The 25817-nt window shown below is 37.1% G+C and overlaps 1 protein-coding gene across 6 annotated transcripts in view; it reads right to left on the bottom strand.

Moving 5' to 3' along the window:
* Positions 1 to 25817, bottom strand: part of TBC1D4 (TBC1 domain family member 4) — a 73563-nt gene that overhangs the window by 25135 nt on the left and 22611 nt on the right. For 2 of the 6 annotated variants that reach the window (XM_078432765.2, XM_078432764.2), the window contains 8 exons: positions 25676 to 25767; positions 25279 to 25389; positions 21456 to 21575; positions 15116 to 15190; positions 13568 to 13794; positions 11866 to 12030; positions 7641 to 7664; positions 1000 to 1166 (listed from right to left, as the gene is read on the bottom strand). In XM_078432765.2, coding sequence (XP_078288891.1) covers positions 1000 to 1166; positions 7641 to 7664; positions 11866 to 12030; positions 13568 to 13794; positions 15116 to 15190; positions 21456 to 21575; positions 25279 to 25389; positions 25676 to 25767 — 981 coding nt within the window. The remainder of the gene's footprint in view (positions 1 to 999; positions 1167 to 7640; positions 7665 to 11865; positions 12031 to 13567; positions 13795 to 15115; positions 15191 to 21455; positions 21576 to 25278; positions 25390 to 25675; positions 25768 to 25817) is intronic. The other 4 variants (XM_078432767.2, XM_078432768.2, XM_078432771.2 and 1 more) reach the window with 4 other exon arrangements.

Here is a 25817-nt window from a genome sequence, read left to right as displayed (position 1 = left end):
TTTTACTCAAGAGCTCCTTTTCTAACTTCTTGAATTAAATACTTAGGTACATTTGAGTTTTGTCTTTCCTGATTTTAAAAATGCCCTTTAAATACAACTCAATGTTGATGTGCAGGGCTCTGAACATATTTTCTTCCTTCTAGTTTCTAGTAGTTTTCAGTTTCCAAACACATGAAACATTTTAGTTGTCTTCTAATTCTTGATTCCTTTTTTTTTTTTTTTTTTTTGCACTGTAATCAGAGATTATGTGATTGTTTCATTAAAATAATGCCTTTGTGGCCAAGTACACAATTTTTTGGAATGTTCCATGTGCACTAAAAATGAATGAACTTTGCCTATGGGGGAGCAAGTTTCTATATAAATATTAGACCAAGCTTGTTAAATTATATTTCTCAAATATTAACTATATATACCCTCCTTGTATTTAATTTTTAGAGAAAAATATGTTAAAATCTCCCATGAGAGCTACTGATGTATTTCTTCCCAACATTCTGTGAACTTCTATTTTCTAACTTTCAAGGCTATGTAATTATGCATGTTGGCATAATTGATCATCATTTTTGTATCTCTGTTTATTGTTATAATTTACTTTGCCCCTTTGGATGTCTTTGCTTTAATTTCTAACAGGTCTCATATCTTTTGGTTGATATTTGTCTACTGTCTCTGTATCCATTTCTTAATCATTCAACATTTTGATGTCACTTTGTTTTATGAGTGACCCTTGTAAAGGAGTAGGTTACTTTTCTAATAATAAAAAAAAAATCTATGCTTTTCTAGCAGTATCTTAGTGCCCAGTTTGGGGAGTTCACTCATTCACTCATCAAGCATTTACTGAATGTCTACTACGTTCTAACGATAGCTGAGAAGTTCACCACCATGTCATATGTGGAAACAGAAGTTATTTCTCCACTGAAATCACTCAAATCTCTTTGTACCCAAAGCACTGCATTCCATTCCCTAGTTTATGATACCGGTAAGGAGTAATTCTTTAGTGTGTACCACACAGACCCTGCTGCATTGCTGAGGGAGATTTGTTCATGGGAGAAGCAACCCTGAGGAAAATGCGCTGCCTCCAGGAGATTCGACGAGGGGTGACGGGAGTGCCTCCAGCGTTTAGGGATTCATTGCTGCAAGTAGACGAGGTCCTTTTTCTCCCCTCTCCATCACTGTGGAAAGCAAATAAATATGTAACTTGTAAGGAGAAATACACGGTTCTTCACAACCACACGGTAGCACAAGCCATTCACAAGTCCTGCCATGGGCAAGCACAAGCCTCAGGCAACAAAGAGCGATGCATCACTAGGCACACTGGTCATCCAGGCCACAGCAGCCTGGGGAAAATGCAATCCAAGCCACAGCCCAGGCATGAGGAGCTCACCTGTTTCTACTCATTCCATAGTAGCCAACCATTTCAAGTCCTAACCCGAGGAAAAGATGAACGTATACAGAGGCACAGAGGCTGCTTAAGTAAGGAACTCGTGCTTTACTAAAAAATTAAAAAGTGCATTCTAAACAATGTAAATGTTCTGTAAGAGCCTCAAAAAGAGCTTTCCTTATACTCTTACAGAATAGACTGATAAAGATAGCTTCTTATTGCCTGTGACTGTTGAGATCTGTCTACAAGTTGCTAGCCACCAATATGTGGATCATGGCAGAAAGTAACCCGAATAAAGGAGGAATGCTTAACCTTGGGATTATTATTAGGTAATATATTAAGAAAAGAACTGTGATCAATAAGACTGGCTAGGTTAAGATAAAAAAAATTCAACATCTCTCTATAGGAGGATTTCACAGAGACTGTAATATACTGGTATGCACTATGACTTTCCGAAGAGTGAAGTAATGTATAGATATGCCCTAATCTATTTCAATCATTTGACCCCATAATCACCTTCCCCAATTTTGGAGGCAGGGAGGGGGCTTTGAGCATGTGACAGCTTTATACATTAGTGCTTTGTGAAACAAACATGTGGAAATGTGGGTCTGCTCTAAAACTTTCATTTCCTAGGAAAGAACATTCTAAGTCATGCTAGGCCTATCTGCAATAAAAGGTCATCCTGACTCAAACTCACTTCTAAGACGAATCACTTTAGCAGCTGGAATGCCATGCAAGAATTGCTACTGTTAGTGGTGGTAACAGTACATTTCAAAGTCTCTGGGCTTTCCTGAAAAAATGCTGAAGGTAACAGTATTTATGGCTAGTGATACCAACAAGTGAAGATCCAGGACTTTTAATGGAGTCCAAAAGAGTCAATGCTTAAGTCAGAAAGGAAATGTAGCTGGAAAATCCACCACCTGCCTCAGTGGTACTGAGGCCACCAAGAAGGGAGCAATTCAGCACCTGCTTATCATATTTTTATTTATGTACCCGTGGTCATCAGGCAATTCCGTTATCTCTAATCTTGACCTATCTTCCTGGAATGATTACTTCTAGATTAGCTAAACTAAGGTTAAGAAAAAGACATGCCTTCAGCTGTTGCACAGTTGGCAGTGTGATAGATTAGGATACTTCAGAAAGCAACAACACATATATCTCAATACAGTCAAACCCCCTTCGTTAGATAAAATTACAACCCTAATATGTGTCCATGGTGTCCATGGTTCAAAGCTCCCTGTGAGACTGAATAAATATGTCCACCTTTACTTCCGCTTTGGAAAGTATTAACTCAAGTATTTCCCTTTTAGAAACTATGATTCAAATGTTCTGCAAATAATAGTTATATCCTGATAGACACTCTTGAAGTACTCTGTATCTTCACTTTGGTAACACTATCTCACGAGCAGTTATTTGCTAAATGCCCAGTTAATGGACGTATTTCTAGCTTCTGGTATAATAACTGGCAAATAATAGCAAACATTAACTCAGAAGGTTAAATGAAATGGACAAAAAAATCATATGGGCTAGGCTAACATGTCAGGAATAACTAAAAGAACACCTTTTTAAAACCTATGTTGGTAGCATGACTTTTACATCCTTTTTGGCAAAAAGCTCTAACAGCTCTGTTTCCTGAAAGCACAGACCGAGCTGTTGATGGCACTGGTAGGTACTAACAGCAGCAGCAGTGTTAGTAAACAGCATAAGGCATTGTTTTTCCGAGTAAGTGCTGTTCCTGTCCTGCATAAAGGCGTCAAAATTTATAATTTAAGCCTAGAAAACTAAGTGAAAGACTTCGTAAAGTATCTATTTCAATGCCTCATGGGTAAGTGTTCAATAATTCCTCTTGACTATTTAGCAGCTCTGACAAACAAAACTACAATAAACTAACCTGAAGGAGTCTGAAACTTTTATATTTTGATGGTGGAATTAAACTATCTTTTAAAAATCAGACTTGGGGCACACAGGTGGCTCAGTCAGTTAGGCATCCAACTTTAACTCAGGTCATGAACTCACAGTCTGTGGGTTCAAGCCCTGCGGTGGGCTGACAGTACAGAGCCTGCTTTGGATTCTGTGTCTCACTCTCTCTCTGCCCCTCCCCTGCTCATGCTCTGTCTCTGTCCCTCTCTCTCAAAAATAAATAAACATTAAAAAAATTTTTTTAAATCAAGTTCCAATTCGCCGTCAATGACATGTTGAATGTCTAGATAGTTCTAAAAATAAAACTTAAAGTACTCCTAACAATTTCATTATTGTGTCTAAAATATGTGCTTGGGGCGCCTGGGTGGCGCAGTCGGTTAAGCGTCCGACTTCAGCCAGGTCACGATCTCGCGGTCCGTGAGTTCGAGCCCCGCGTCAGGCTCTGGGCTGATGGCTCGGAGCCTGGAGCCTGTTTCCAATTCTGTGTCTCCCTCTCTCTCTCTGCCCCTCCCCCATTCATGCTCTGTCTCTCTCTCTGTCCCAAAAATAAATAAAAAACGTTGAAAAAAAAAAATTAAAAAAAAAAATAAAAATAAAAATAAAATATGTGCTTTTGGGGGATTATAAAACAGGTCCATAAAGTACCTTCACATTAGCCTGCTACATATTTGAAAGTTTCATAACATCTAAAATTTTATATCCTATAATCTAAATAAATTGCCAAGTGACACATTTTCTTCCTATGTCTGGAATTGAATGGTCAGAATTGATAAGCCAAAAATTAGCAGTCAGAATATAAGATAATAATATACTGAAAAGCACGACATAACAGACCACTGACCCCTTTATCTTGGTACTAAAAAAGGACATCCTAAAAAAGCTGGTTGGTGGCTGAGATAAGGAACAGGCTGCCCTGCTTCATTTCATTCCAGAAGCCATGTACCCAGAAGTCTGAGTCCAGATAAGGGCTCCAGCAGTCAGTGCATATATGCAACTTCCCACAGCTTGCCCTTTGATTTACCTACCATTGGTCAGCAATCTGACATTCCTACGGTGGTAACTGCATTGTCCTAATATTTAGCATTTTTACAAGTAGGAACTCATTTTATCCTCACAGCAACCTTATGGGGTAGGTGTTATTTCTATTTCCACTTTTAGTGAGAAAACTTTCTCTGGGTTGAAAAAGTCTAAGCAACTTGCCCACAGTTCCACAGATAATAAATGGAGAAGCCAGAATTCAAATCCAGGTGGTCCAGGATCCCAACAAAGGCACTACACTTCATCATGCCAATGTAAATCCTCTCCTCCTTAGTTCAGACAAAGCACTACTGGACCATAAAACTAAACCTGTCAGTATCCCCAGTGCCATGTGTATTTCTGGTGGAAAAAAAAAAAAAAAAAATCAGTCTCTAACTGGCTTTAAGTCTTATGATCAGTATTCCTCTTTCCTTTTTTTAATGGCACAAAGTCATTTATTTCAGCAGAGAAATAACTTCAAAGTACTAAGTGTTCACTTATGTACATGTCTCACTTCTTCTTTGCTTTTGAAAGAACTCCATTCCAAAATGCAACTATTTCTTTAAATGGAGGGATCAAAAACAAAACACATTAATATGGTGGACTATACATATATTGTATTATCTTTACATTTTTTTAAATGATAAAACAAATCAGAACCATTTCCTTATTTTTCCATGGTCTTTTCCCTCCTTCTTTTGCATTTTGGAATGTCAACATGTATATTATAAAATTGCTTCCAAAGTGACATATTCAGGAAAAGTAGTTTGTGCCAGAATTACCTCTATTGAAAATTTATGAAATTAAAAAACGAATAACTAGGAAGGAACTACAATGTGGTGAATTCCCAATTATTTTTATATTGGTGTATTCTATATATATTTCCTATTACCAGTCACCAGTTAATTAAGAACCACAATCCAAAAGGCACAAATGAGAGCTTTATAAGAAGAGAAAATATTCTATCATATTCTGTAGGCTGGGAGGCACTTCCAAGTCCTTCTGGACACAGCATCAAATCCAAAGCTATGGATATGATATGAATGCTCCCACAAAGCTCCAAGATAACTTTTTAATACATCTTTGGCCAAGCAGTTAGAACCTTTACCACCCTGACTTTTTAAATTAACATTATACTTCTTGTGTTAACACAGAATTTTTAATGGATACTTGTCTGCTTTAGTAACAATTAATTTGCTGGATATTGTAAAAAATGGAGGTGTTTTAGTGATCACTCATAGGGACTCAATGTTAAGGTTGCAGTCATGTTTTATTCCACCTCCCCCCACCCCCACCACCAGGCAGCATAGATACATTGTTCACAAAGCTAATATGTGGAATTTAAGAAACAACAAAAGTGAATACAGGGTAAGGGGCAGGGCGGGGTGGGGTGGGGGGAGAGGAGAGGGGGAAACAAACCACAGGAGACTCTTCGCCTTAGAGAACAAATTGAGGGGTTGATGGAGGGAGGTAGTTGGGTGATGAGTATTAAGGAGGGCACTTGTGATGAGCACTGGGTGTTGTATATAAATGCTGAATCACTGAATTATACTCCTGAAACCAATATTGCAGTGTATGTTAACAAAATAAAACTAAAAAACAAAAACAAAAAAAACCCCAAAAGGTGTTTTTCTGCTTAGCAGCAAACTGCCCCTCATCCTCCAGCCCCTGGGCACCCATCTAAAACGAGTAGCATCATAAAGGCCAAATAAATGACTAATACTGATTAAAGCTATATCTAAATCACAATGTTTTACAATTCAAGATAGAAACAAGACTTGATTAATGTGATATAGCACCTATTTCACAGAAATCTGAAAAAGTGTTCTCTTTGTAAATGCCTCAGGAAAGACTCATGGAACAACATAGTGATGAAACTTGAGCTTTTCCCACAGGATCCAAAGTATAATTTACACATAACTGTATCAGGTACACTAATAGTTTATGTAAGTCCTGACTTTCAACTAGGTACAATCCTATCATTCTTTGGAAAATCTTTACTAATTAAATAAAACTGATATTGAACTATTCTAGTGGAAAGCAATATATAGCATGTGAGCTATGAGTCAGAGATAGATTAATCAGTGGAACAATGTGTAAAACAAAAAGAAAGAATGAGAAAAACAAGGAGTTTTATTTCCTAAGCTCTACGATTAAGTTCTTTACACCGGAATTTAAAGTATCTCTGGGTGGCTAGCTCATTTGCTTACTCACATCCCTAAAACCTAAGATTAAGGAAATAATACTAAACAAGATATAAAACATCCCTAGGGCTCAATCTAACCATATGTAAAAAAAGGAAAGTCCAGGCCAAATGATCTCTAAGGTAATAAACAGACCTGTTTTTATGACTGTAGAACCTAGAAGGACACACAGTAAAACTAACACTTCCATTAGGGTTTTAAAAGTAGGTAAGAGTCTTACACCCAACCATTAAAAAGTGTCAATCAATTACAACTCTCAAACAAAAAGTCATTTTTTATCTTATCAATGTGTCCAAAATGATTTCCTTTTTTCTCCTTTCTTTTCTCCTTTTTTTTCATTCTAGTCCAATCTTTAACACTGTGTCTTCACTGTAGCTAGAAAGAAATCCAAATGTTAGTGGCTCCAAACAGATAGATAGGCATGTCTGTTTTTCACGGGATTCCTGATACAAACTAAGTATAGAACCTAAAACAAAGCCAAGAATAATTATTTCCAGTTAAGTTGTACAGCAATAATTTTGGATGTTTACCACAAAAAGCATGCGAGTTGAGAGGAAGAGATATCACTACAGATGTGGTCAGACTTCCATAATAAGGAAGTAGGTGTTTTCCTGTGTCCAGACCAGTGGGAGGTTTGACAGGCCTCAGCAGTGTCTCAAAGTAACCAATTTATCAAGAATTAAGGTGAATAGGAATAGATTAACAATCCTCTTTGGGTGAAAACTAGATTAAATTTTATGACCTTGTTTCTTTTAGGATGCTCATTTCTGCATCTTCTTGAAATAAACTCCTTATATGTACATACATACCTCCAAATGAGCAAATTCATGTCAATTAATTCAAAATTAAAATCAGGCTTTGCTTGAAGGCCACGGCACAGTACTAAGGAATTGTCAGCACAGAATAGAGTAGAAACAGGATTTCTGTTTGCAATCAACATTTTATATGATTATTTGTGATCTTTGATTACACCAGGCATCACATTTTCCCTACAACAGAACCCCACAGCACCAGAATGTTGGCATGCATTCAGAAGACAGCCAAAACTGTTTTTTAACTGACAGTGATATTCAGGTGGAAGAATTTATGAATTTTTATAAGAACATATTTAGACCTCTAATCACCTTGATTCTGAAGCAGTGTCCTGTCTAGTCCAACAGGAAAAGAAGGAATGACATTAGCATACAGAGAGAGATATATGACCAAAATCAGGATTTTAGAATAAAAAGGCATTTCCATTAGTCATCAATAAAGCATACAGTTATTTCAATAATGAATTGTGAATGATAATACTATTTTTATCAGTGAACACAAGAGAACTATGTGGAACCAAAATTGTACTACAAAGTACTTCAGCAAAAATCTTATTTTCTCACTGAAAAGTCTTATAAGTGAATAGAAGTAATGACTATCATTTTACTTTTGACCAATTAACTTCAATATAAATGTTTTCTTGGTTAAAGGCTTAAATGCTGAGAAAAAATTATAAGGAGTGACAAAGATGCCTATTGATAGAAAGGATGTATCATATTTGATACATATTATATAAATGTACTATATATCATCACAGTTATGGTTCAGCTACTAAACAATGAAATGACATTAAATTTTTAAAAATTAATTCAAGGCAAAACAAAACATATGCTTATTCCCTTTCCTTTATCATTTCAAGGCTGTGCAGATAAACCTACTAATCAATAAACCATATTAAAAATATCTTGATTCCTTTTTCTCAGCCTACTTAAAAACAGTCACCTGACATGTTTTTAATGATTCAGAATAGAGGTCCTAGAGAAGGATGCCTAATCTGAGTTTCAAATTTTCAATTTAATAGGCTTTTTAAGAAGTAGTATATATTAGCCTATATGCTAACATACTCTGTACCTTATTTGTGCATATTTAGAGATTCACTCTATACAACTAATAAGATGCGAGGTACTCAAGTGAAAAGAAAATTGTAATTCATAGTATTCTGAACCTCATTCCTCTCAATATTCTGAATAGTTCCAGATATTACAGTAATTGTGTGTGCTTCATGTTCTCTCTGAAAGGCGTGATGAGAAATGTAGATTCAGAAATCACTGAATTAAAACCATGCTCTTGAATATCCTCATTCTTAGGAAATACATATTAAAGTATGCAGAGTATTAATGTATGAATGGAAGTAACCTATTTACAAATGACTTAGAATAAAGAAATATATACTCATATATGCACGTGTGTGTGTACACATATACATATAATATGTGAATAAACAGAAGGAATGATAAAGAAAATGTGGAAATTTTAAAAAATTGATGAATCTGGATAAAAGGTTTTCAGGAGTTCTCCATATTATTTTTCCAAATTTTCTTTAACTCTGAAATTATTTCAAAATACAAATTGAAAAAAACCCTGTCCCAGATTGTAACTAATAATTTATGTCTAAGTGACTTACTAGTTGAAATAAACCTATTAATAGTGAATTTTGTCCAACAATTTTACTACTGTGTACATAGTCCTCAATAATGGACAGATATGCTAATATCCAGGACAACTAATAATATCCAGGATAGCACTCTTTTAATGACCCAAAACTAGAAACAACCCACATATTAAGTGGAATACTATACAGCAATAAAAAATAAATGAACTGAACTACACATAAAATGGGGATGAATCTCATAAAGTAATGTGCAATGAAAGAAGCCAGAGTAAAAGAACGTATGCTGTACCATTCCATTTATACAGAGTTCAAAACCAGGCAAATATGAACAATGGTATGAGTGATCGGGGGAAGGGAAGTGATTGGGTGGGAAGAGGAGAAGAACCATAAGAGTACTGATAGCATTCCATTTATTGAGAGGTGGTGACATGGGAGCATTCACTCCGTGACAATCCACTGAGCTGTATGCTCAGGGCTGGGGTACTTGTCTTTTTTTTTTTTTTTTTTAAGTTTATTTATTTTGAGAGAGCGAAAGAGAAAGAGAGAAAAAGAGAGAGTGCACACACGAGTCGGGGAGGGGCGGAGAGAGAGAATGCCAAGCAGGCTCTGAGCTGACACAGAACAAAGCCTGACTCAGGGCTCAAACTCACTAATTGTGAGATCATGACCTGAGCTGAAATCAGGAGTCAGACACTTAACTCACTGGGCCACCCAGGCAGCCCTGATTGTCATACTTTTCTATAAAAATAAAAATTTTAAGTCTCTTTTTGGCCTGCTGGGTCTATGCTGGTCAAATTACCAAAAAAAAAAAAAAAAACTGTACAGAAAGTACAGAAAAATGTATAAGAAAGTGCTCTCTGATTTTTCGCTATTCTTAGAGCCAAGAAAATATTACAAAGTACAGAAAACGGGATTATTTTTAATGATCCTACAAATTTAAAAGTCCTCCTTATGTTTAAATATATCACTTCAAGTAAGATAGCTACAAAAAGTGAAAATTTTCAATGCAAAACTAAATACACTTACCCTCTGACTTTAATATCCTTCTTTAGAATGAGATACAGAGGACTAGGAAGCTTTGAGCAAGAATAATGTACACACTTAAGCAAAACTACTGAAGACAGATATGTAACACACTACAATATAAATAATCTAAAAAAAAAAAAAAGCCACTGTTTTGGCGTTCTGCATTCTGTTCACAGCTAACCTTTGACCTTCTCAATGATTTTTCCTAATTGTCACTTTTGGGCAGGGTTCTGTTTCCAGAAGAAAACTAGGATTGCCCAGATGCTCACTTTAACTAACATAACAATAAGAAACTGCCAGTATGTTTCATTCAAAGTGCTGTACTCTTATTAATAGGTAGTACTACAGACATAAGGCAAACTGATATTTTTATATGTGTACGTTCTTGGTTCTCTCAATTCATGGCATATTCCATATATACTACACTGTTTTTTGTAGCTAATTTCTTTTCAATCTTCTCCCATAAGGTTGTCCCTGAAAAATCCCTTATTTACTTTTTTATATTTATTTTTTAAGCAATCTCTACCCCCAAAGTGGGACTCAAACTCCCAACCCCAAGATTTAAGAGTTGAATGCTCTACCAAGTGAGTCGGCCAAGTGCCCCCTTGAAAAGCCCTTTAAAATCAGTTCTTCATTCATTTTCTTCACTAGAAACTCAATGTATGAACATGACTTTGTACTAATTCAGAGGAAGTTCAGATTCAAAATTTTTTAAATCCAGTATTAATTATCTTTCTTAGAGTGAAGATAATTGGCACACATAGACAAAAGATACTCAGAGATCATTCAAAAATTAGTCTAATTTAACCAGTTGCTGAAGGTTACCTAGTTAAATGCTAACTTTTGGGATTTCCTAAGTCTAAAAGAAATGGGGCCAAGAAGAAAATCTTAGTGACGCACAGGCTGGTTACAACAGGTATTCCTCTCCTTGACTGCAAGAATTGTCAAATATCAAATGACTAGGAACAACCCAAGTCTATCAGCAAGACAGTGGATAAACTGTAGTGTATTAAATGGAATACTATACAGCAAAAAAAAAAAAGAATGAGTCAAGCAAGCTACACCGAAGACTGGAATGAATATCACAAACTTCTAAGCCAGCAACAATCCCTTTAGAAGAATTCCCAAGCTAACTCAACACTTTTCGAAGGCTATCGCTATCCCACTAATAATTTGAATAATCAGTAAGATGTCATAATTTTAAATTTTTTAAAAAGGCAATTCTCCAAAAATCACTACATCTAATTTTGTGTACTTAAAAGCACAAAGATTTTAAAAGCTGTACATTTTCAATACTGAGAACAAAACAAAATCAGATAACTACAAGACTCAAGAAATCCTTCATGCTATCTGAAAGAGTTGACATCAACATGATCCTGTACCCATTATGTATTTTACACTGAGTTTTAGAGAAGTAAATCTATGTCATAGAAAAATCAAAGAAATGCCTAGGAAATATTCTATATACTTAAAAACTAAAGATATATTTATCTATCACGTTAGTACAGTTGGCTTATGGATTCCGTATCATATGTCCAAAGAGGCTAAGAAGAAAAAGCACAATCGGAGGAGACTTGCTTAGTATGTATTAGCACCAGGTCTTGTTGCAAACAGTACAAAGCTTAGACTCTGGAGCATACAGCAAAGAAATACACAGTACAAAGATATAATTCAAAAAGTTAGATGATCGTGTTATTAAAGGCTTTGAAACACTGGTTTTAAAAGTTTTCTTGATAAAATTCATTGGAATTGAAGCCACTATATTAGAAATGGATTAGAACAAGCACAACATATGGATGCGTAAATGTCACTCCAAAATTAATGAGCCACTTTTTAGTAACATATCAGCATATCACTGCAGAAAATTTTGCTTTGCAAACAGAGGACACTGATCTCACCTGATTTCATTTTCATACTGTGGGGACAGTCTACCTGAATTCTGGTAAAAGCTTTTCAGGAAAGAGGGGGCAGTGAAGGAAGGGGCAGAGAAGGAAGTATGAAGACTTGGAAGACTGGAGGAAGAATTACTCTCCTTGGGCATGCGCCGAACTGATGGAAGAATGCTGAGTACAGAAAACACAGCAAATTTGTCTTAATTTATATTTCGGCAAAATCTTCATTCACTATGAAAAAGCATATAAACAGGTTCTTGCTATTAATTCAGTCTTGCCTTTCAAAGCTCAGGGCTGGATCTTCCATGGAAAAAAGGAAACATGCAGTTGTCTGTTGAAATGACCATGACCTTGCTCACTCCTCACAAACTGAATTCCTCACCTGTGCAGCATGTCCGACCATACGTGTTTGTCTCTAAAACATTCTTAACAGTTTTAGGACAAACAGAGTTTATTTTTATGTGCAAAAGATACTTCAAGGGAAAAAAAAGTAGGAAAGCAGAAATAATTACAGGAAACAAGTTCCTGTAATTGATTATCAGTAGTTCAAAGACTTAACTATTTTAAGTCTAAAATAATCTTTTAAATTCTTAATAATTTTTCCCGGACAAAAGAGACTTCGTGCCTTGTGTAAATATAAATGAAGCAGTCATTTTTTTTTAAAATCTTGATATACACATGAATTGTAAATCTTTTTTAGAAAAGAAAACCTGAGAAAAATTAACTCTATTACTCTACTTTATTTTCATATATCCTAAGTATCTACCTTATTTTTAAGTATCAAATCAGTCAAAAAACAACACTGAAGATAAAACAGTATCCTTAAACTTAATGTTGATAACTCTGATAACAACTAATATAAAAATTCCTTTTACTTAGAGTTCTGGGTTGTTGTTTTGTTTTTCCCCAACCGGGATCACTATCAGACTCTGTTTCCCATATCAGACTCACAGGCAAACTAGAGAAACAAAATTAATTCTAGGATTTAAATTCTGACATGTGCTACACAGGAAGATGTGAAAGCACTCTACAATTCTGAGTTTACCTCCTTTATTATATATTACCAAATGCCAAACAATTTTGTTGAATTATTTTTTAAATACCATATAAAATCATTTCTAATGGACACTCCTATCAATTATTATATATGTATTCTTCTTTGCAGATATCACTTTATTCTAGATAAAATTTTTAATAACTTTCATTTTTGGCTTTAATTTATTATAAAGTGTAGCCAAATTTTATGTCATGTAGGAAGATAGCTTAGGTGGTTTTTTTAACCCTTGTATTTTATCATAGGCTAACAGGAAGTTCTACTTCTATGTACATTATTTTCAAATTTGCTGATTATGTTTCAGTAGAGTGGTCCTCAAGAAAACACTGAGTAAAATGTGTTGTCACCAAGTTTTTCAGACAAAATAAGTGTGTAATATCTTGTATTTTCCATTTTTCTGGGAAAAAAAAAAAAAAAAAAAACCAAAAAACTGTTTCTGTCCAAAATGCTTTAACTCTTCTCTTGGAGTGTACCTTAAGTCCTGCCTTGTTTCTTTTAGTAACTGAAGTTTTTTTACAATTCAGTTTATTTTTCTGGTCTTTCTAAAAGCGAACTGTTGGCAGCATGAAGTCACAACAAATCTTAACTGCACAGTGACCGTAACAGGTGACAGGAGAATTTCATTTCACTTTCCAGAAAGAGTGTTGGACTCACCTGCACTGTTCGCTGGAGCTCTGCCTCAGAAGAGGGGAGCGAACACCGTGAGCTCTCCCATCCTGTAAATTCAGCTTTCTCTTTGTGCTTGAAGGTGGGTGGCTGAACGTGTGTGCCCGTCTTCGAAACTGTGGGGAGTCAGAATCCTCTTCAGGGAATGTCTGCCAAGCTGAGGACAGTGGGGAGGCTGGTGGTGTCCCTGGTGGGGAGTCTCCCGGTGAATAGTCCTGCAACGCAAGCAGAAGTGAGGTCTTTCTTTCCTACATGGATCATGGCAGACCTGCTTCAACACACAGCTCAAAAGTGACAGGGAGCCTCTTCTTCCTCCTGAGTCATGACAAAACTTTTTTTTTTTTTTTCACTCAATCCATGCTGAAGGCTAATCAGTATCACCACAACCCATTTCTTCAGATAAGCAGCTGTAACACAGCATCCGTCAAGATAGGCAGAAAGAGAAAGGAATGATAAGAAAAAGTATTCTTTCTCCTAACACTTTGTGGTAAAATGCTATAGCTGCTGTACTTTTCTCATTGTTGCCAGAAAGATGAAAAGGGATCATGACCAAAAAAGGGTGGAGTCTGGATTTACATATCTACTGATTTCCGTGACATATCGCCTGCATGCTTCCTGTACTGTCAAAACAATATCGTGATGCCTGAGTATCCAAGTTTCATAGCAAAGCCTTCAGGAAAATAAAATAAAGCCTGTTGAGTACCTTCATTCACTGTGGATATTTCTATCCAATGACAAGTTCCCTGAGGTAAATTTTTTTTAAAAAACATGAAAAACAGGAAATGAATGAAAAGTGAGCTATGCCGGAATGCCTCTCCTATTGTATGGGTGGACATCATAAATCTTTCAATTTAGACAGGTATGCTGTTTATACTTTCCAAAACAGGCACCACTGTAGAAATGTTTAGCTTGATAAACATGGGTGAGGGTTAAGACGCTCATAGTGAAACCAAATCCCCACTTCTATCAACACAAAGTTCAGTAAAAATATTTTAATATTTTCCATTTAAAATAGGTTGCATATACCTCGGGTGACATATTGCCTGATACCTACTGAGAACTATCTAGGAGATAACGAGGAACCTAATGTTACAGTTAAAAAAAAAAATGGGGGGAGCAGTAACGTGACAGAACAAAAGATAAAAAGATCACCATACAAGTGCAATAATTAGATGACTTATTTTTCTGTGGCTTTGGATCAAAAGTGGCTCAAATACTGTGTTCCCAAGCGTACCATCTCCAAAACAGCAAAGAGCCTGACAGAGTACCATTAGCCTGGAATAGGTGTTCTGTGCTAACATGAGAAAGCTGCAGTGGAAGAGAGCAACGTAATAATATCCATAACCTTCTTACTTTAAATAATAGTATTTTTCATTTATTTTAACATTAATCTAGTATTTTAACTTTAATTGTAACAATAACATTTGTTAAAGTCACAAACGACTCATCACAAAACAACTAAGCGATACTGCCATATCAGCGCTGGTTTTTGCCAAGTTGCAATCAGCAGTAAAAACAGGAGCTCAGACGAGATACCTTCTCTGAAGCAAGACTGTTGGACCGTTCAAAGCTATCCATACTTCCAAGCCGGCCTCTCATTCTGTTAGCTCCCTGAGTGAAGAGAATATAATTCAGTTGTTCATGCAGTTTGAATTTTTACTTTAAAAACCATAAAAGGCAGTTGCCTCTTTATACTAGCATTAAATTGATCCTTTTGTGTTTCGCTCAGATTCATTGGCAGTATTAACGGCCTTGCCTGCACAGTAAACAGAACTTATACACAACCTATTTGCACTGCTTCTAAATCAGTCATTGGATAACTAGATACTCTGATCAAGGTTTTTAAAGTTACTCTGGTTACAAGGTTAAACATTCTTCATCCATAAGATCAGGAAAACCCCATAAGATCAAAGATCTTTATGTCTCATACAGATAAACATAACCGTGGAAGGCAGAACACAACAAACCACAACAGTTATAAAGAAAAAGTTAAAAAAAAAAAAGGGGGGGGGGTGGTGTTGCGCCTAGGTGGCTCAATTGGTTAAACATCTGACTTCTACTCAGGTCATGATCCCATGGTTTGTGAGTTCAAGCCCCACATCAGGCTCCCTGCTGTCAGCATGGAGCCGGCTTCACATCCTCTGTCTCCCTCTCTTTCTGCCCCTCCCCCCTCCATAGCTCTCTCTTTCAAAAATAAACATTAAAAAAAAAAAATTTGAAAACATCCAACCTCCACAATACCTAGATTAAAAACAACATAGTTCACATTATAGGATTATAATAAACAAGTTTTTAAAAACTCCATTGGAGGGCTGCTTGGTGGCTCAGTTGGCTAACTGTCCAACTCTTGATTTCAGCTCGGGTCATGATCTCACGGTTCATGGGTTCAAACCCCGCATCGGACTCTGCACTAACTGTGTGGGGCCTGCTTGGGATTCTCTCTCCCTCTTCTTCTTAAAAAAATGAGCTAAGGAATGCAAATTACAAACAACTGCATCGTAAAATGTATAGATTCAGCTTCATTCATTCTTCCATATGAAAACTATGTCAATAAAACATTTCTCTCTAGAAATGCTAGACTACCCGTCAGTCTGCTTCAAGACAGGTGAACTGGTTTTTGTGGGGTTTCTTTGTTTTTTGTTTTTGTTTTGTTTTTTTGTAGTTGTTTGGTATGGATTTCATAGATGATCTAAGAAAGAGGAACTGAAGAGATCATCTCATCTATTACATATTCTCCTGTGATTACAACTACTATCCTTGTACAATCTGTTTTTCATGTAGTCAACAAGTGCCTCAGCAGTTACTAGTTTATTATGAAAGTCAACAACAGAACTCAGTATGGCCAAACATCACATAATCCATCAACTGCCATTTTTTTTTTTCTTTCTCTTTGAGCTACCCATTATAGAAACCTCTGCCTTTTTACCTTACTCTGGACAGGTTAGACTTGCCAGTATTTTCCTTTACTATCAACCTAGACATTTCTTTTAATGCTACCCTATGTTGAAATGTGTCTGTGATCTTAAGTCTTCCTCTTTTTTACTTCCTCATTTTGGTGGAGTGCATACTCCAGGTGCCTTCTGAGAAAGGGACACTGGGGTATTTTCTCGTTCTGTAACTCCTACCACTCGGCATTTGGATCTTCAGACTGATCCTTTTTTCACCTTGTCCTCCTATTCTCCATTTCCAAGAAACAGAGTTTCTTGGAAAAGTTTTCCAACTCTAGCTTCCCAGACTTCTGTTGAATTTTTCTTTGGATGTCTTCTACCAGAAAGTTTTAACAGTTCTTTCTTGTTCCCCCAACTGGCTGCTGATTCAATTGTTCACTCAGGTGACTCTTGTTCTCTCTCAACTGACTCGTTTATATGTATGGTATCCTACACCTGGTTTCATAGAAGCAATACTTATTCTTATCTACGTATATCAATTATAGTTTTCTATTTCTGTTGGCACCTAAATAACAATCATATCAACAGCAAAACTGATGGCCACATAAAATATCAATGAGTACCTATCACCTTCTATATACTATGTTGAGCATTTTATAGTGCATTATCTCATTTAATCCTCACAGAGTCTCCAAGGTGGATATAGTTACTTAGCTCAACTTTACAGTTAAGGAGACTGAAGTTCTGATTACGTTGCCAAAGTTTACACTGCTAGTTCAAGGACTGGGCAGCAATTTGAACCCAAGAATTTCAACTTAGCAGTGGAACTCTTGAGCTCATATTCACTGTTATCTCCTGTAAACAGAACTTGGTGAAAAGTGGAATTGCTAATAAAACTAAGCAGCCTACACTGGTAATTTTTCAAATGTCCTGCAAAGAACCTGATCAAGGTTCTTTCAGTTCTTCAGTTCTATGCCTAACAACAGACACTTCCAGTAATAAACTATATTTGTGGCGGATCAATGGTTTGGTTCATGTGCGTGGCCAAAAGGAAACTATTGTGAGGACCAGGTTGTTTTTCCCATTATTTTTTAGCTGCTACTTCCAGGCCAACCTCCCTGCTTATCTTAAACAGGTTATTTGGTCACAATAAGGGGACTGGTCAGACAGGTATCAAGTCATTTCCATCATTAGAAAAGCACTTAAATCACACATTTTAGTCATAGCAGTGTTTTATCCATGTGTTTTGTGTGTGTGTGTGGACACAAAGAAATACAAATTTACTTTAAAATTATGCTCTAGGGGCACGTGGGTGGCTCTGCGGGTTAAGTACCAAGCTCTTGATTTCGGCTCAGGTCATGATCTCACGGTTCATGAGTTTGAGCCCTGTGTCAGGCTCTGTGCTGACAGTGCAGATCTTACCTGGGATTCTCTCTCTCTCTCTCTCTCCCCCTCTCTGCCCCTCCTCTGTTTGTACGCACACACTTGCCCCCATCGCTCTCTATCTCAAAAATAAATAATTTTAAAATAAATAAATAAATAAATAAATAAAATTATGCTCTATCGTGGTCATTAATTCACACATTTCAACAAGGAAGGACAATGGATAGTACTCTGAGGGAAGCATAAAATGAGAACTGTTTTCCAATGATGCATACTTTATATTAATAAATGTTCCTCTTTTGGAAATATTTATCTGTACATAAACACATTAGTGAATATTTCCCTTCTATAAAACTTCAACTAATGAAAAAGCAACAAATACCCAGAATACAGGACTCTGTCTTTTCACCTCTGAGCAGACAGCTTTTCCAGTCTAACTGTCTGATGATTTGGTAATACATGTGGCACGCTTCTTCCCCTGGACCCACTTTTTAATTGTTAATGAGCTGAGCTTCTGAGCATTTTAAAAACATATCCTATTTCATAAACAGCTATAGTTAGTTAAATCAACTGTCTTCACATTTAAAAATGGCAGCAATTATGAGCCAAAATCTGTGGCTGGAGTGCCAATCTTCTACCATATAACTCAGAATGAAAATGATACACTGATCAGTTTTAGAGGTACACAAAACCCCTCTTCTGAGTAACCTTTAACACACCATGGATAGCTGCCAACCTTCCCCTTAAGTCCATTCTGCTGCACATGGTGCAAGCAAGATCTTGTTGGGTCACATAATTTATGGCACTTGGCAGCACTGTGGGGCACAAAAGCTACACCATCCGCCTCGACCAAAATAGATGGGCTGTGTGTGCCCTTGCCGACAGAGTTGTTGCAGCCACTCAAGGCTATGTATGTGGCACTTCAAAGTCAGCCGTGCAAGTGCTGTGCAGAACGCCAAAGTACTAAATGGGGATGAGGAGAGTAATATTCTAAGCACCCTCGGGTCATTCCGAAAATGACAAGGGTTTCAGAGCTTCCCACTGTCTGGACCATCTCCTATCTACACTGCGATACTTTCCTAACATAGTGACATTTCATCCTCGTACTGATGTGAGATAGGCACAGTATCAGGATGCCCATTTCACAAATGGGGAAACTAGCTTAGAAGAAAATAATTTGTCCGGGATCATACATATAAAACCTACTAGGGCCGGGTCTTGAATTCAGGTCCCCAGACCACCTACTTAAATGGCCTTTCTACTAAAATTCTCACTAAATACAATGGGAGATAGGAGAAGGAGGGCGGGGAAGAGGAGAGGAGGGCAGGAGGGAGTGAGAAAAGGAAGGAGAGAGAAAGAAGGAACACAAGTAACTTATAAATACTGGGGAAGAAAAAGATAGGACAATTTTATGAAATGGTGCCTTAACACACTTCTGATTAATCTTGTAGAATACTCTTTTCCTACATTGTGTCTTCTGCTGATAATAGGGTTGGTAGCTGATCACTTTAATTAAGAGAAATATCTATAAAGTATTTTGAGTTCAGGCAAAGAAGAAAGAACAAGAACACCCTATATCAGAAGGTACTATGTCCTAATGCTCCCCTGCACTTCACTTTCCTGACCCTAATACTTGTGACGACAACAGGCTAGTGATTTTGTAGACCGTCCCTCAATTTGGGTTTGTTGATTCTACCTCATGATTAGATTCAGGTACTGCTCCTTTGGCAGGAATACCACAGAACTTCTGTACTCTCTGTATCAAGTCGCACAAGATTTCAATTTGTCTCATTGCTGATGACGTTCCCTTCGGTCAGCTGACTGAGGTGGTGTCTGCCAGTCTTCTCCACTGTGAAGTTACTACTTTCCTCTTTGTTATTAAAAAGTATTAATTAAATCCAGTAAATATCCTGATCATGATCAACTTCCAAGGTATTCATTTATGTTTCCTATCAGAGTGGGCTCATCGTTTCCTACTTCACACAACAGGTTACAATCCTTTGCTATCATTTATTTTGACATTTATATTGCCTCAGATGTCAAGTGTGGGAGCCCTTCAAGGCCTTTTTAAAACTTTTTTAAAAATGTGTTTATTTATTTTTGAGAGAGAGCTAACAGGGGAGGGGCAGAGAAGGGGAGAGAGAGAATCCCAAGCAAGATCCACACTGTCGGCGCAGAGCATGATGTGGGGCTCAAACCCACGTACCATGAGATCATAAACTGAGCTGAAATCAGGTCAGACGCTTAACCGACTGAGCCATTCAGATGCCCCTCAAGGTTTTTATGACATACCACCATCTTTCTTTGAGCATTCCCTTATTATCTAAAATACCAACATGCTCTGTTTATCGTCTACTTCCTTTTGAAGTCCTGGAATCAGCCATTTCTCCCAGGATCCCAGTTCCCTCTTGTAGAATGATATGCAGAAACCAAACCTTGGGTGCTTGGTGTCACCCAAGCAGGCTTAATTTATTCACTGTTATTTGCAGAAAAGCTGTTCCCAGCTCCTATCAGTGGACAGAGCCAGGGACCACATACAGATTTACACACACACACACACACACACACACACACACACACACGTGTTAATACATATACACGCATTACATATTATACATAAAACTCTATTATTCAAAAATATATAGATAGATAACCAGGATTCCATACTGTTACCTCTGAGTTGAATCCAACAACATGGGATTTATTCTAATTTCTTCCTTTTTCATATTTGTAATTTCCTTTTACTAAATCCTTAATACGTTTACATATTTGACCAGTCCCCTGTGTGTTAAAATCTCCACAACTGACACCTCACAGACACTCTCCTCATCCTACTCAGGTTCCAACACCCCATATCAGGGCTGCCACGCCCACCCACAGAGACCATCCCCACCCTGCTCAGACTCTAACTCCTCATAGCAGCACCTTGAATGCCTTCTCCCCTCCACTCACTCTCACTCTGACATCCTGCACTGGGCCATCCCTATGCAGGACTGGCCTCCTCATTGGCTAAGGCTCAGACTTCCTGAACCAGGTTACCCTCTTAAGTTGACACACTCCTCACCACACTCTGGTTTTCACAGGTTGCATTGGGCCACCCCACACACAGCACCCCACAGGCTCTATCTCTCTGCTCTGAGCCACTGTAACTCTCCCACCCTCCAGCCCTAACACCTCTACCTTGCCTGATCTCATCTGACAGTTTTGGACTGAAGCATTCAGGAAGAGAATAATGGAAGGGAAGAGAAATCACTTTGATTTTAAAATAAAATATACAAATTTATTAAATGGAATATGTAGATTTCTATTAATTTACACTGTTTTCAGCATTTCCTGTCAGCTCCTAATAATAGCAAAATGAAGTATTTTGAGTTCCTATATATATATATATATATATTTCTACTACTAAATCTCTTGCTCAAACTTAGATATTAGAAGCACCAGAATAAATCATGAGATTACTTTAAATAATTTAACTATATTAAAGCTATCTTTGTGGTTTATTTTTTTGAAAGGAAATATTCTGTGAGACAGTTGAGAATGAAGTAAAGCAGTTAGTAAACACAGACATCAATATCTAATTAAGAGTCTCTGTTTAATCTTACCCTTGAGAAGATATTTTCCAGGGAGCTAGTTAAAGATCTCTTAGCTTTATTTTTCAGAATGTCAAGCTTGAACCTTCCACTGCTTGTTGCATTTTCCGGGATGGTACTATTTGAAATTGTCTATAGAAAGAAAAACAGATAAATTTTAGTTTGGAAACATTCAGGGTTAAATGAGCCTTTAAATACAGGCTTGACTAAGCCATTAAAAACCATAACAATTCTTCTGTAGTTCTATTAAGGAGTAATAATTTAGGCCCCACACTGTGAGCATACAGATTATAAGGACAGGGGGTTACTTTTTAATATTGCAAGTAATAAAAAAACACAGAAGATCTCTCCTTTATGCCTTTCCTTTCTGCTAATATATTCCTGCTGCATTTAACAAAAATTTAAACTTGACACATCAATTTTTACTGCCATTTTGACTAACAACTATAACCATCCCTCTTCAAGCCACATATTTTATACCCAAATTATGAAGGAAAACATAGAAAAAAAGTTTCAAAGAACAAAGCATCTAGTGAAACTGAATTCTGCTGATGACTCTGTTAAAATCCCATTTTCATTTGTGAGTGGATCATTTCTTTCAGATCAACAAATACTCATAGATACTACAAACTGTATGAGAATCTACAATATGTCCACTATATTAGATTCTCTATTTTATCCTAGTACACTAAAAAGCTACCATGGTTCCTAGTGGTAGAAAATTTCCAAGAAAGAAACTTTATTATTTGTTTGAGAAAGAAATATATTCACATTAAACAGCAACACAAAACAACATGTATCAAATCTGGAAGTGTGAAGACTGGTTGTGGGTCTCAGGAATCAAAAGATTGGTTGTGGGTCTCAGTGGTCAGGAATAAAAAGATAGGCAAGATTCAGACAGGCAGAAAAAAAGGGGATGAAGATGGTCCTGGCACTGGGGATGACAGCAAAATCCTAAAGACCAATGCCCATGGGGCAGTGAGACAGTGCAGGTGTTTGGTTAAAACAAAAGAAAGTAGTGGAAGGTTAACTTGGAAAAGTGAGGCTGGATATGAAACCTTGAATGGGAGGAATCACGGATCAGATTTTATAAGCAGAGGGGCATCACAAAGTAATGTCTGGGGGAAAGATTTATTGGAAAGGAATATTCAAAAATCATGGGAAGGACAGGGAAATCAGAGAATGAAAGACCAGACAGGAAAATTCAGCACAGTCATTAGAATTGGCTCCATGGGGTTAAGAAGTTACTGATTAAAAAAATATATATATGATCCCCCTCAAGAAAGGAAGGAAAGCCATGGATATGGATGTGAGCTGGACTGGGCTGGGGTGTATATAAATGATTAGGAAGGCATTCTTGTCAGGCTTTCAGGCAAAGAACATGACTAAAATAGAGAAATTGTAATGGTGCTTAGCACGATGCTTGACACCGTAGATGCTCAGTAAATACCAGGTAAATAAATGGAAAGAAGAAAGGAAGGGTGGGGGGGAAGAGAGAAAGTGAGGGAGAACTTACTAAAATCCCAAGACTTTATGTTTCTTGACCTTCCTATATCACTGGGCATGGCTGATCTTCTAACTTGAACTTTTCTCCTACCTTGGTCACCCACCATGGCAAATTTCATTCATTCTCTTTCTGTCTTTTTCACTGGCACCATTTTAATTCCCTCATTGCCTGACATGCAGGTGTCCCTCAGTACCTCCCCCTTCGATTTCAAGTCTATGCCAGAGCCCAATGTCTTCCATATTTACACCATGAACTCAAATTCCTCTGTGGGCACCAAATCCATTTTTCTAATTAAATCTCAAACACATTTCTAAAATTGAACTCTTATTTCTTATTTCCATCCCTTTCCCCACTCTTGTTTTCTTTCTACATGTCCTAGACTAGTTTCATACAGTTCCCCAAAATCTGCAACTGTGTGGCCTCTACTAGCAATCCCCTTTCCCTTCCTTGACACATGTTCCCAGTCACCAAGTCCTAATGATCACGCCTCCTAAATGGTTCTTGCCTCATTCCCTTTCCCATATCTCCAGTAGTGCTCTAGCTCAGCTTCTCTCCAAGACAAAATAAATTCTTTTTTTTTAAGTTCACTTATTTATTTTGAGAAAGAGAGAGAGAGAGAGAGAGAGAGAGAGAGAGACCATGTGCAAAAGTGGGGGAGGGGCAGAGAGAAGGAGAGACAGACTCCCAAGCAGGCTCCGCATCATCCACGAAGAGCCTGATGCAGGGCTCGAACTCACAAACTACGAGCTCATGACCCAAGCTGAGATCAAGAGTTGGACACTTAATCGACTGTGCCACGCAGGCACCCCCAAAATAAATTCTTAAAGACAGAATCACTCAATCTATTTTTGTATAGGTGTTATCCCTCTCTGGTACATACTTATATCATTGTCCCAATCCTGCCGTATATCTCCATATTTTACTTTATTTGATTACATGTCAGTTTCTCCTCCTCAACAGTTAGATGGCAGAAAAGAGCTGTCATTATTCAACCCCATTGCCTAGTACCTAGTACGCAACTTGATAACAGTTTGTGCAATAACTAAATGAGTTACTTCTCGCATATTCTATTATCAAATTCTCCGGATTTGAGAATGTGACTTCAGTCCTAACACTGTCAACCTCCTCACCCATCAACCTGTCCCACAAATCAACCATCACTATAACAGCAGAATTATCTCTTTAAATTACAAACCTGATCTCACACTCTTACTTGAAACCTTTCAATGACAAAGTCAGACTGAGCACTTAAGGCTCTTCATCATCTCACTGCTGCCTATCCTTCTAGCCATTATTTCCCCATCAATCCCCAGGTACATCCTAAAAATCCATTAAGTATGTTGAAGGCCTGCATGAAGTATGTCGTGCTCACAGCTACTGCAAAACTTTGTGCTCAATGTCCCTTCCTTTAAAAACACTCCCTCGAATTTTTCAATGAACAAACCATCTCCCCTAAAACTTCAGCCTCCCCCAAATTTCTTCTTCTTGAATTATTTAATTCTTCCCTCTTTCCTTACTCTCCATTCTGGCTCTAAAGCAAAAACATAGCTATTTTTGAGCTCGCTGCACTTCTTTTAAAAAGCCACTTTGTTACCTCTATTCTATGTGTCCATTTATCTGTCTGCATTCCCCTTTCCAATATTTGAGCTCTTTCCTGGAAGATTCATTCATCTCTTTTTTGTTCACCATTATCACACAGCTTAGCTCATAGAAGGTTCTCTCGAAGAGACTATTCAATGCATACAATTCAGGAATCACTAATAAAGTGATATGTGATTTGTTCTGAATAGAGTGAAATACAGACTAATCTGAATTAGTGTTACTAAGTAAATATGTCATCATCTCCCTACATGTTGTTGTTGGTGTCTTGCTTTATTTACATGCAGCTGGAAACACATTCTCCACCACATGCACAAAAATACCATATCTTCCTTTGCAGCTAAAAGGGATGTTTCCAAAATACTACTGCTTCTTTGGGTATTTGCTATTTACCCTTCAAGCCTGTGTAAACTTTTAACGAAATAAAATGTTCATATGAATTTGAAATAAAATGGGTTAATATAACTAAAACTGCATGTTCATTCTAAATAATGAACACTTACTATTACTGTTTTTATAACAATAATCCTTTTTTTCACATTTTAAAACTCATCGTTATTTTATCTCAATGTTAAAACCTCCCATAAATAGCTGAAAAATGAATCTGATAGGACTTTAGCCCTAACGATGAGAACACAAAGAAAAGAAACTCCTTTCACATCTTCTGTGATATTTTGAGTAAATACATAAACAAAACAAAGGTAGGTCCAGGAAAAGAAAACATCTCACCGATGGGCCTTCTCCAATGTGAATGTGTGTCCTCTGCTTGGCCTCACACAGCTGCCTCAAATGTAAAATCACAAGTTCATTCTCTTCCTGGTCGCTGACTGGCTTCATTTTCTGTCCAACAGACAAACCAAGAGCACATGATGGCAACACAGCTTCTCTCATCTTATTGTATTCCCTCTTGGTTTTATGTGTCTGGCAGACAGACATAAATAACGCTAAGTGTTTCACTGTCTTTAGAAGCAAAAGTAACAGGGGCATTCTCATTACTATCATACACAGTTCAAGAGAATATATATCTTTAACTTCAGAGAGAGAAGTGAAAAAAAAAACACTTATAAAAACAGGATCCAATTCTCATTTCTTAAATCTTATTTGTGAGAACTATAAATTATGTTACCTGTACGCGCTCAAAGATGTCTGCTTGCTCATTATCTGTCAGTGAAGAGAGATGCCTCTGTATTACCAGCTTGGCTCGTGGAGGGTAGAGACCTATGGAAAATGATGGAGATAAGTATTAAACACAGTAGCTGATGTATATA

The sequence above is a fragment of the Panthera onca genome, chromosome A1, assembly GCF_046562875.1.
Source record: "Panthera onca isolate mPanOnc1 chromosome A1, mPanOnc1 haplotype 2, whole genome shotgun sequence".
In the NCBI taxonomy this organism is placed as follows: Eukaryota; Metazoa; Chordata; class Mammalia; order Carnivora; family Felidae; genus Panthera; species Panthera onca.
This window is presented reverse-complemented; position numbering and strand designations above follow the sequence as displayed.